This window comes from Ochotona curzoniae, unplaced genomic scaffold, assembly GCF_017591425.1.
Source record: "Ochotona curzoniae isolate NIBS_2020 unplaced genomic scaffold, NIBS_Ocur_1.0 scaffold_4505, whole genome shotgun sequence".
NCBI lineage: Eukaryota > Metazoa > Chordata > Mammalia > Lagomorpha > Ochotonidae > Ochotona > Ochotona curzoniae.
Window position 1 is genome coordinate 52,210,676 of NW_024467118.1, and position 12,412 is coordinate 52,223,087.

Sequence of the window (12,412 nt, forward strand, 5' to 3'; positions counted from 1 at the left end):
ATATTGCTGGCATTTGGGAGTGAATCAGAGGATGGGAGCTTTGTCTCTCCCTTTCCCTCTCTGTCTCTCTCTCTCTCTCTTGTTCTTTCTGTAGCTGTCAAAAAATGAAAGAAAAAACAAGTTTTAAGCAGTCAGTATTCTAAGCTTTGAAGTTTAGAAATGTCAACAAAGACTAGACTAGAACAGAATAGAATAGAACGTAATGTAGCTCACTGACACTCGCTGCCCTATCCCTACTGAGTCCCAAGAGAATGTTTCTAATGAACAGATCTGGTGCTTGAAATATGGCCCTTGTCTTTGTACTTCCACAGAGATGAGTCACCTCAACAGCAAGCAAAACAAGGCCAAAACTGAATGCCAGTTGCCTTATTGCCCCTCTTGCTGACAGTGGGATGCTCCACAGAGCCTGCAGGTAACATCTCAAGGGATAAATTAGTCCATGCAGAGGCCGGTCAGCAGGCTCGGCAGTAAATGGGAGGGCCTGAGAAAACTACAGGAGAGAGAAACCTGTTGGACAGAGGCAGGAATGATAGAATGGAACAAGGCAATCAAAGAGAACAGACTGTGAAACAGTGGGAAGACATAGTGGGCAGCAGCTGCGTTTATTATCAGCACAAATGCTTTGGTCTACATTATCCACCATGCTAGCTCTGGCCGCAGTACCTTAAACATGATTACTCCGACTGAGTTGTGCCTCGAAGAGTTTCAAAGCCAGTATGAAACAAAATGTGTAAAGTAAGTATTAATGAGTTTTGCATTATGTACATGTAGAGCTGCTAATATTTTGGATATATGAGGTTCCATAAAATATATTATTAAATTACTTGTGTTGTTTTCAGCTATGAAAAATGGGCATAATGGCATTTTAAATGACACATTTGAATCATACTGTATCTGTTGAAGGCTGCTGGTCCCAATCCTTCTCTTACGTGCCAAGACCAAGTCCTAGATTTCTTGATGAAAAGGGTATGATGGGACCCTTGGACGTGGCCTCACAAATGTTAGAGGCAATACATGAAAGGACAGATACCATGACACAATTGACACAGTCTTCCACTTGCAGCCCTTGATCATGGTGCTATGAACTGGTGATGTTTTATTAATCTGAAAAATCTCTTACCTGTGAGCAGCTCAGTTGTGGTATTTATGTTGTTAAAGGTTCAGATATTTTCAGTGCAAACATTTAATATAATCCCAGCACTTTAATTTGTCCTGTTTCTTTTTTATCATTGAGGACATGAAACAGCAGAGGTGACCTGGACTTTTGCTACCTCTGAGAGGTCAGCCAGAATTTCAGCTTAACCTATATTTACAGTTTAGTTCTTGGTGTCTAATGATATATACATTTCTCTTGTTTATGCTCCATTTCTTATATAGTTGCTTTGAAAGCAACCAACAGGTAAAAACACATGTTGGAGAAGGCCCTGTTTCTAGAAGGAAAGATGTTCTTGCAAAGTGGAATACCAGCACCCCAGGGTCATCTTTTCTTTACTGGCAGGAGGTGGGTGCCCTGTCCACAGAGACAGGATGGCCTTTCGTGGACTCCAGCTGGGACAATGTTTTGGGAAGATTTGGTTCTGGCTTTGGCTCCGTTTGATTTGGCTTTGTGCTCCTCTCCTTGCAGTGAAATATGAGGAGTTGTACTGCTTTTCGTTCAACCCCAAGCTGGATAAAGAAGAAAGGGAACAAGGCTGGAAGCTGATTGATCTTGGTGAAGAATACAAGCGAATGGGCCTCCCTAATGACTACTGGCAGCTCAGCGACGTGAATAGAGACTACAGAGTGAGTGGGACAATCAGTGAAATCCACGTGAAATTGTGGTTTTAGATAACTTAGTGTAGCTTTTATCTTACAGCTTTTTGAAGCTGTAGGATGTGTGTGGATTTCCAGATCTTCCTAGTTTTCCAGTGGTATTTGTTTCCTGCCTGCACCTCAAAGTTTGAGCAATGGCACGTTAGAGACCATCCCTCCAGACTCAGGCTCAGGCGGGCCATTGATGGGAGAGCTGCCTAGGGCCTCACTCTCCCAGCAAGTCTTTTTATAGCGCAGCGAGTGAGGAGTGGAGAAGTCAGAGAGAAACCAATGGCATTTTGGCACCAACTCCTTTCTGTGCTCTCTGAACTCTTGATTGGTACACAAGGTCACCAAGAGGCTTCCCCAGAGAGATGGGGAGAAATGTGTCTGCATTTATAGGAAAGACCATGGAGAGGAAGGGAAGCAGAAATGGCAGAAATAATCACATGTTTTTGCCACTGATGGGCTTATACATTTCATTATTAATTTTTAAAAATGTTAAGTAACAAAAATAAGAACATTCCAGAGAGTTTGCAAAAGAACAGAACCAAAACCACACATTATCCCATTCCTGTAATACTCTGTTTTAAAATAGTCTCTCTTTCTTCCCCTACATAGTTTCCTATTTTTTTTCATGTGTAAGTAGTAGACAGTCATTGTTTAAAACTGGAAAATATAGAGCAAGAGATATTAAACTTACCTAATTGTACCATAATCAGAGATATACACTGTTAGTATATTTGGCAGGTGATTTTCCAGAGTTGTAATGTATATATTAATTTTGTGTATATACATATATACATGTGCTACTAAAGTAGAGTTATTTGTATGCCTTGTATTCCACTCCTTTTATGTAATTTCCTGTCAGCAAATGGATTGTAATATCCTTTTTAAAAAAAAGATTTATTATTTATTTTTATTTGAAAGATACATAGAGAGAAGGAGAGACAGAAAGGAAGATCTTCCGTCCGATGGTTCACTCCCCAAGCAGCCACAATGGCCAGAGCTGTGCTGATCCAGAGCCAGGAGCCCGGAGCCTCTTTTGGGTCTCCCACACAGGTGCAGGGTCCCAAGGTTTTGGGCTGTCCTCGACTGCTTTCCCATCGTACAGGCAAGGAGCAGACTGGGAAGTGGGGCTGCCAGGATTAGAACCAGCGCCCAAATGGGATCCTAGTGCTTGCAGATCAAGGACATTAGCCACTAGACTACTGCACCAGGTCCTATAAAGTCTTGTAAAAACTGCCTAATATTCCATAGTCTATATGAAATTGTATCTACTCTTCAATGTTTAGATGTTTAGTTTATCATCATGTTTCACCAACTTACATATACCTCTCCCATACTTTTTAGTATTTTTTTTTAATGAATTTCTTAAAGTAAAATTTTGGTCAAAATGCTGAAACAAATTTGTTTTAAACATTGTCATAAAGGACTATAAAAATGTTGTACCAATTTATATACATTTTCAACAGTTGTGCGTGTTTGATTTTGCCCTTACCAGGAAAGAGTTTTTAAAGCTCTAAAAATTTCTTGACAACTTGATAGTGAGATAGGTAATTTCTCAATTTTATTTAGTCTGCATGTTTTTATTTCTTATGCTTTTCATGTCTATTAGCCTTTTGTTAACCTGTCCTCTATTACTCATTTCTGGTTAGATAGGAATATTTAGAATCCCTATTTTTTTACTTCGACGATTTTCATTGTTGCTCCATAGTGCTCACATCCATGAAATGACTGTCTAACAGTCTATTACATTCAGGTTATTGGCTTTTTTTTTTGTCATATGCGTAATCTAGATGTAATCTCATTATGCCTAATTTAAAATTTTTTCTAAGATTAAATTCCCAGAATCTGTTGAAAGGCATTAAGGGCTTAAATTATTTTTAAGATTTCAATAAGTCAGAAACACAAAGACAAATTCCATGTTTTTTTTCTCATTGTGAGAGTTAATTTAGAGAATATAAAAATAAGTACCAAAAACAAAATAGTTTTTTAAAGTACATGGATGTTTTTGTTCTTCATCTATATATTAGTTGTTAATTTCTCTTCCCTTCTATTGCAATCATAAGACATACAACATTTGATGAATGTAATAATATTTTGAGCCTGTGAAAATATGTATTGTTTATTACTTGGATGTAAAATTCTTTGGCTAAATTGAGGTTTTTCGCTATTTTGATTCTTTTGCTTGATTTTTTGACAGAGGTATGTGTACATTTTCCCCTTGTGATTATCGATAAGCCATTTTGTCTTTGCAATTCCAGGTTTTGCATTGCATGAAAGGACTTCAAAGAGTTTTAGGCCATAAATTAGATATTCTCAACTCAAATAGAGAAGTTTGAAAATAGTTAAAATGTATCAAACAAATTCTACAAGAAGGGAATAAAAATATGATTCAGAAGTTAAAAAAAAATCACAGAAGAAATGTTTGGAATTAATATGCAGAAATAACAAATATGTCTTAAATTATTGTGTTTTAAGTAAAGTAGCTTCAAAACATGAGACCTTAAAGATTTCATGGGAAATGCCTACTAACGAAAGCTCTCTATATATATTTCAAAATTTAGTGCACCAAGATAAACTCATATTAGCTTGTTATAACATGTGGGAATAGGATCTAGTTTGGGGTAGTAACATCAGTTTGAAAATCACAACAACATGAATTCTACTGAAATTGAAGCAAGAATGAGTGTCACACATATATGGTGATGGTTGGGTGGAAAATTTATGAAATCATTGATGCTTTACAAAAAGAAAATGGGGAGAGTGCCCCCAGAGGAATAAGTGACTTGCAAAGGGGTGATTTTCTTTAACATATTGTTTGGTAAAATAACTCTAGTTGTTTGCTAAACTCTGCCCCTCCATTTTATCTCACTATATAGGTTACAAAGTATGAGAGTCTAGCTTTATACTGAAGCTTAATAACCTACAGTCCAGGTTCTTCCACATCGTTTGTCATAACATGTGGAGCATTATAGATGAGTTGGGAAATAATGATGTCAAGACAGTGAACTGTAAATGTGGAAACCTCATCATTACATAGTCATAATTAGACTAGTGTGTTCTCATGATAAAGTCAACTTTTATTTATTTATTTATTTTTTATTGTTAGTAACATTGTATTATGTGAAACAGTTTTATAGGTACTGGGATTCCCCCCACCCGTCCCACAACCCTTCATCCATGGTGGATTCCTCCACCTTGCTGCATAACCACAGTTCAAGTTCAGTTGAGATTCCTTCGTTGCAAGCATATACCCAGCATAGAGTCCAGCATCCTATTGTCCAGACAAGCCCAGTGGCCACTTGGGGCGACCCTCCCTGGTCTGAGGGCAGAGCTAACAGAGTAAAGTCCTGGTCAGTTAAAAGCCCCAACAAAACATCAGCAACAATATACAGTGTCATCAAATTAATTGACATAGTATTGAGTAGACAATATGTTAGAAATAATGCAAGTTCAATTTTTCAAAACACATGGGTTGAGATAGTACTTTTGACTTTGAAATGGAAGGAAGGGAAAGTCCAAGTCAAGTAAAGGAAACTGGATTTTTTTTTGAAAAGAAAATATTGACACATCCTTGTGCAGCGAAGAAAATGAGGCCAAGCTACATCTTGTGGAATAATATTTTCTTAGAACTACAGATGGCTTTTAGCTGTGATGAGATGTCCTATAGTTAGCAACACACCATGATTCATGTTCAGTCAGTCACTTATGTCTGGGAATAGATGGATGACAGATGTGAGTTCCCCAGCATTTCTTTTCAACCAATAAGCAATCAACAGACTGTTGAAACAGAAATGGTAAAAACTTGGGGATTTCCAGGAGTTGTAAATATCATCAACAGGGCGAAATAAAAGAAAGATAATGTAACTTTTTTTTCCCTCGAGCAAGTTAGAGAGTGAAGATTGCGTTATTTTGGAAAACTTATGACCCTTTCCTTTTTCATGTTAATCCTTGATTGAGAAGTTTCTTTCTCTTTCATTCTTTCCTGAGTGATCTTATTCTTACTTCTCACAAATCCTTTAGAGTAAGTGGTCAGGTGGTGTCATTTGCTGGGGAAAACACTGTTGCCCGTGGTGAAAATGACCTCAGAATACAGGTGTAGGTTCCGGTACCAGTTCTGCCATTTTCCCATTTTAATATTGATTGGATTTTACTTGGGCGGCAGATCAGCAACAGAGAGAGAGCTTCTGTCTACTGGATATCTGTTATGCCACAGCACTTCCCACTCCCATTGTTTCCTTCGTTTTTGGTATTGGATGGATTGTTATTATTATTATGAATATTACCCCTATAAAAGATCCTTGCTTAGGTAAGTCTAACTCTAAGATTTCCTCTAATGCCTTACCCTTGAAATCATTACTTGGCATTAATTACTAGATCAAAATTTGTCAGATTTTCTTGGAATAAAATTTAAAATGGAATAATCCAAACCACTGGTTTTTATTAAAGCTTGCTGAATTCAGTTCCCTATAGCTATTTTTAAATATTGCAGAATATTTTATGTGTACATTAATCATGTACGCTGTTCATACCTTGCTTCCTGTTCACCATTAATTTCTTGAAATAAATTTAAGGTCCTAAATATTTAAGAAGACAGATGCCTGTGTAGGCTTATTTCAGTTCCTGACAACTGACTCAACCCAAAGCACTAAGGTGAATGGACCAGAACAAAGACAGGTTCTGTCGCCCCTTTAATGATGCCACAGGGACAGGTACACTTCTGCAAAGCCATACCAGGCCAACCAGTTGAAAATGAGAAGTCTTCAAAGGTAAAACTCATCTTTTTGTTGTATTCTAGTAGTTAATAATACCCGTGTTATTTTTCTAAGCTTATTAAATGAGTGAATGAGTTGACAAAAGATTGCTCTGGGTTGGAATAGCATCAAGACATGAGGAAGTTGATGGAAGGCTAATTTGCTTGATGAAGACAAGGGACTTTGACTGTCCTTTCAACCAAAAAAAGAAAGAGAAATCAAAACGATTAATTTACTTAGTTTACTGAGACAATCAATGTAAAAAAAATTGAGCAAAAAAAAAAAAAAAAAAAAGCCTTTTCCATGCTTCAGAAAGTCTCATATTCTGAGTTTTCTTATGTGTATTTTTTTCAAGCCAGATAAAATCTTGGAAGGCATGTTGAAGGATTTGGAAATGTAGTGGCATAAACTGCATTGTGCTGTACATTAATGATTGCAAAGTTTTATTTGTTACAAAAATAATAGACTGCTAGATAGTGCTATCCAATAGTTGTTTTTTCTTCTTTTTATTATTTTCTTGTGATAAAAGTAAGCGAACATAAAATTTACCATCTCAGAAGGCTGGCATTGTGGCGTAGCAGGTAAAGGCACTGCCTGCAACCCTGACATCCCATAAGGGCACCGGTTCCTGTCAGCTGAAGCATGCACCGGCACCCACATGGGATGCCAGCACTTGCAGGTGGAACTGTACGCTGGTCCCCGTTCTTGTTCAGAAAGGCTGTTTGTCACAGGCATGTTAAGAAAGCGCACTTAGTACTGAATTCTTTTTCATTTAATTGTAAGATTTTGTGACTCTTTTGTCATTAAAGAGAAATTCATTCTCAAGATGTTGAAATTATACTTCTCTTTAAAAGTTGTTTTTTCCAGAAACTTGTCATTCTCCTGCAATTACTGCATGCCTCTTCACACTCAGACAAGCAGGTGTGGTCTGTCTAGTTATGGTCTAGCGGTTGCTGTGTGGGAGGTACAAACCCATGGCTGCCATGGGAAAGGACGGGTGCTATCCCATGGCACTCATTCCAATAGAGACTTTATAGGTCCAAGTAGGCTGGGCTATCTATTCTGAAAAAGGGAATTTTTTTCCGGTGCCAGGACACATGCTAAACACTTGGAAAATCTTTTTTCCTTAATTGTTATTGGTCAGATTCTGAAGTTACACTTGGCATTTGTTGTACACTGTGTGATTCATGATTTTGGTCACAGAGATAGTGGAGACAGACTAGGGAGGGCATCCTCAAAGAACAATTTGCAAGAACAGTGCCATCCCATCTCCAAGAGGATGAAGGTCGAGTGGAAATAAAGAGAGGACCTACAGTTAAAGGACTTCTTCCTGTTGCTGTAACACTTGATATCCTTGCAAAGATGCTTGGCTTCTGGGAGATAGACTATGCCTTGAAGAAGTCCAGGCAACTGCCCTCTGAATAGTCTTCATGTTGCAAAAACATTGGTGTACTGATGTTGAGAGTAAAATGTGTGCTGAGCTACAGCAACCTCAACTAGGGTACATTGCTACCACTAAAATTCTCTTGTAAGTATTGTTACATAGAATGCTTAAAGCATTTAAACCTTCTCTCAGTCTTAGTTTTAGAGATTAGAACGCCAGGATGCTCAGGGTGATTTGGCTTTCCCACTATCATGACATTGCACACTCAGAACCTGAAGCTAAGCCACTGATTTCTGATTCTAAATGACAAATTCCCTCCAAGGCATGGGTTTTCACAGTGGAACGTGCTGTTAGGGATGTGTAGAGCTGGTAGCTTCAGACCACTTACAAGATCAACACATGACAAACACAGAGCTGGTGTGAAGTATAACATGTGGCACATAAGGAGGTCCAATCTGGCAACCTGCCAGAGTAGAAGACCAGGGAGGAGGCTTTCCGAAAGAGGAGGACCTAGGACTGGCCTTGGAAGAATGGATAAGATGTGGAAAGATAGAGGGCAATCCTAGTTTATAATCCCACAACCTTTTCCCCTAAATCCTTGCCAACATTGGTTATTTTTGGATGTTTGGATGATAGCCATTTTAACTGGGGCGAGGTGAAACCTCATGATGGTTTCCATTTGCATCTCCCTGGTGGCTAGTGATCATGAACATTTTTTATGTGTCTGTTGCCCATTTGTATTTCATCCTTTGAAAAAGGCATGTTTATATCACTGGCCTATTTCTTTTCCTTTTTAAACTTATTTTATTATTTTATGATAGAGTTCCATGGGCTGTGGGATTTCTCTTCCCTTCTCCCAAAGCCTCCGCCACCCCACTGATTTCCCTTATATCATTACAATTCTATAGTTATTCATAATCAGTCATAAGTCCATCATTCTGCTATTTAACTGTGTTCTGACATTGCAGGTACAGATAATGGCAGAGTCCAGCATCCTGTTGTCAAGATATATTTAACAGTTTCATTGGGAGTCCATCTTTGATATGGAAGTAGAGATGTGTACTGCATTGTATCTTCACATCTGAAAGTGATAGTCTCTATTACAGTTATGTATCTCCTTAAATGAAAAGCCAAAAACCAACATTAACAACAGGAAGAATTTGAAATTTACAAGAACATGAAGTTAAAAAGCATACTACTGGGCCCGGCGCGGTGGCGCAAGTGGTTAAGGTCCTCGCCTAGCACGCCCGGGATCCCATATGGGTGCCGGTTCTAATCCCGGCAGCCCCGCTTCCCTTCCAGCTCCCTGCTTGTGGCCTGGGAAAGCAGTCGAGGACGGCCCAAGGCTTTGGGAACCTGCACCTGCGTGGGAGACCCGGAAGAGGCTCCTGGCTTCGGATCGGCATAGTATCGGCCCGTTGCGCTCACTTGGGGAGTGAATCATCGGATGGAAGATCTTCCTCTCTGTCTCTCCTCTCTGTATATCCGCCTTTCCAATGAGAAAATAATAAAAATAAATCTTTAAAAAAAAGCATACTACTGTATGACCAGTACAGAAATGAAAAGGAAAATCAAAAACCTTGAATCAAAGCAGTACTACTGTATGACCTATGAGTCAGTGAAGAAATTAATAAGGAAAAGAAAAACCCTTTTCGAATGAATGAAAATAAAAATATCAAATCCACTGAGATGTAGAAAAAACAATATTGAAGGGACTGTTTATTTTGTATTTTGCATAAAGGTTGGTCACTGACCTATCTTTTACCTGGATTGTTTAGTTGTTGCTGTTTGAGTTTCTTGGGCTCCTTCTATATTCTGAATATTAATCCTTTACCTAGTGTACAGCTTGCAAATGCTTTCTGGCATCCTGCCATTGTCTCCTTAGTTTGATGAGTGCTCCTTTTGCTGCGCTGCAGCATATTAGCTTGGTGCAACCACATCTGCCTATTTTGCCTATGCTTCTGGAGTCTTATTCAAGGAAATCCCTGCCCCTACTGGTAATTTGGTGGCTTGGTTCTTGGGGTTCAATCCCCGATCCATTGTGAGGTGGCTTTTGTAGGACAGGGCTCTTGTTGCGTACTTCTGCATGCAGAGACTCAGTATCCCCAGCACCTTTGCTTGAAGAGACTGTCTTTTCTTCAGGGAGTGATTTTAGCTCATTTCTCAAAGATTGGTTGATTGTAGAAGTGTGGGTTAAATACCAGTATCCCTAATGTATTCCATTGGTTGAAATGTCTATTCTCGTGCCAGCAGCAGGCTATTTTGATTATAACTACCCTGTACTATATCTTGAAATCTGGTATTATGATACTTCAAGCTTTATTGTGTGATGTTTTAGCTATTCGGGTACTCTTCTGATTCTTTATGAATTTTAACATCTTTTTTTTTTCTAAATCTGAGAAGAATGTTTTTGGTATTTTGATTAGGTTCATACTGAGTCTAAACTGCTTTGGGTAATATAAACATTTTGGTTATGTGAATTCTTCTAATCAGTGAACATGGATGGTTTTTCCCATTGTTGTATCTATAATTCCTTTTCTTAACAGTTAATTTTTAATTTTCATTGTAGAGATTTTTCACATTCTTGGTGGAATTTATTCCAACGTATTTAATTTTTTCATAGCTATTATAAATGGGACAGATCTTACAAGTTCGTTTCAACCATGGCATTATTTGTATCAAAGGTCATTGATTTTTGTGTGCTCACTTTATCTCCTGCAACTTTGTCAATCTCTCCAATATTCTCTGCATTTGGTTCCCCTGTGTTAGGATCGTATCATCGGCAAACAGGAGTTATTTCACCCTCTCTTTTGGAGGACAGTATGAAGATCCCTCAGGAATCTGAAAATAAATCTGTGATATGACCCAGCATTTCCAGTTCTGAAAATTTACCCAAAGGAAGTGAAATCTGCGTATAAAAGAATTATCTGTACTCCCATGTTTATAGCAGTACAATGACCAAGTATGGAATCAATCCAGATGTCTATCAACTGATGACTAGATAATTATTGGACTGATGGCGTAGAGGCAGGGATGCTTGGATTCAGAGATAACCCCATGACTTAACCTCTGTGCTCACATTTTAGGAAGAGACTGTCCCCATGTCAAGCTGTCTTTCTATCAGATGCAGACAGCTCAGGTTTTCCCAGCTGCCAGAATTGCGATTTGGGCTCCTATGGAGAAGATAGTGTTCAGTTGTCACTGCCTTACCTTGCATGAAGAACCCTTCAAGAGAGAGGACAGCACACAAGCATGCCTGCTTTCAGAGTGATTTCATGGAATGATTCCTGTAAAGCAGTGCTTCATTTTCTTCCAGATCATCTCCCCATAGTTTGGCTCTGAAAACTCAGATACACAACCTAGAAGTGTGGCGAAATGGCATTTTTGCTGGCAGTCTACAAAGTATTATTACTAGCTTTCCTAAAAATCCCCTTGTGTTTTCCGGTGACAGGTTTGTGACTCTTTCCCTACTGAACTGTATGTTCCCAAATCAGCCACGGCACACATCATCCTGGGGAGTTCCAAATTCCGGAGTAGACGGCGGTTTCCTGCCCTTTCTTACTACTATAAAGACAACCACGTAAGTCTCAAGGCATGCCTGTGTTTTATTTTTTGCCTTTCTTGTTTGGGTCATGAACAGGCATTTCCCCCCCTAACTGCCTTCTTTCTGCTCTATACTTCTTTGAATTCTGTTCAAAGAATATTCTTGTTTTGGGTATGACCTAATTTTGCTGAAACCCTTCACAAGTACATGTAAGTTGACACTCCATGTTTATTTTTCAGGAAGTAAGAGGGCTGGATTTAATCATTCTGGTGAAGAATGTCCGGTACCCCAGAGGAGGGCTCTGCAGGCTCTCTGGGTTGCCCATGTTAGAGAGCCTTGCTCACGCCTGTGCGAGAAAAGCCCCCGAGGCCTTGGCACTTGGCTTTTTAAGTGTTCTAAGTGGTGTGATTCTCCTCTGTATTTAGAAATATTTAGTTGTGGAAACCGTTGGTTTTATTTTTAAATATTATTTTTAAAGGCTTGAGTTAGGTTACTCTGTAATTAACAGAGACCCTAAGGAACAGTGGCTTTTATGGTTTCTCACTTATTTTCTCTCATATAAAACTTTACTCCTGGGTAGTTTGGGCCATGGATCTGAGCTCCCTCTTTCTGCTCTGCCAGTTGGAGAGTTTGCATGGTGTTAGGACTCGTAGTCACCTGCACGCTCCAGGCAGCAGGTGAAGGGGGCATCGTGCACTCTGCTCGCAACTTTGTGAGGAAGGCTTTTCGAAACCTCTCTGAGACGCACTTGCTCACACCCCATTCATCAAGAACTGCATAGGAGAGTTGAGAAAGTACAATCTAAGAGTAACCAACTAAAACTCAAGAGTTCTGTTCCTTAGGAAAGCAGGAAAACAAATGTGGAGGCCTCCCCAGAGTATCAGAGTGATTCTGTGTTCCCGTCTTTGAAAAAAAAAATGTCAGTGATTGTAG

General features: G+C 39.0%; 1 protein-coding gene across 1 annotated transcript in view; it reads left to right on the forward strand.

The window, feature by feature from the left end:
- Positions 1-12,412, forward strand: part of MTMR7 (myotubularin related protein 7) — a 104,812-nt gene that overhangs the window by 47,235 nt on the left and 45,165 nt on the right. The window contains exons 4-5 of the mRNA XM_040965899.1: positions 1,625-1,782; positions 11,387-11,515. Coding sequence (XP_040821833.1) covers positions 1,625-1,782; positions 11,387-11,515 — 287 coding nt within the window. The remainder of the gene's footprint in view (positions 1-1,624; positions 1,783-11,386; positions 11,516-12,412) is intronic.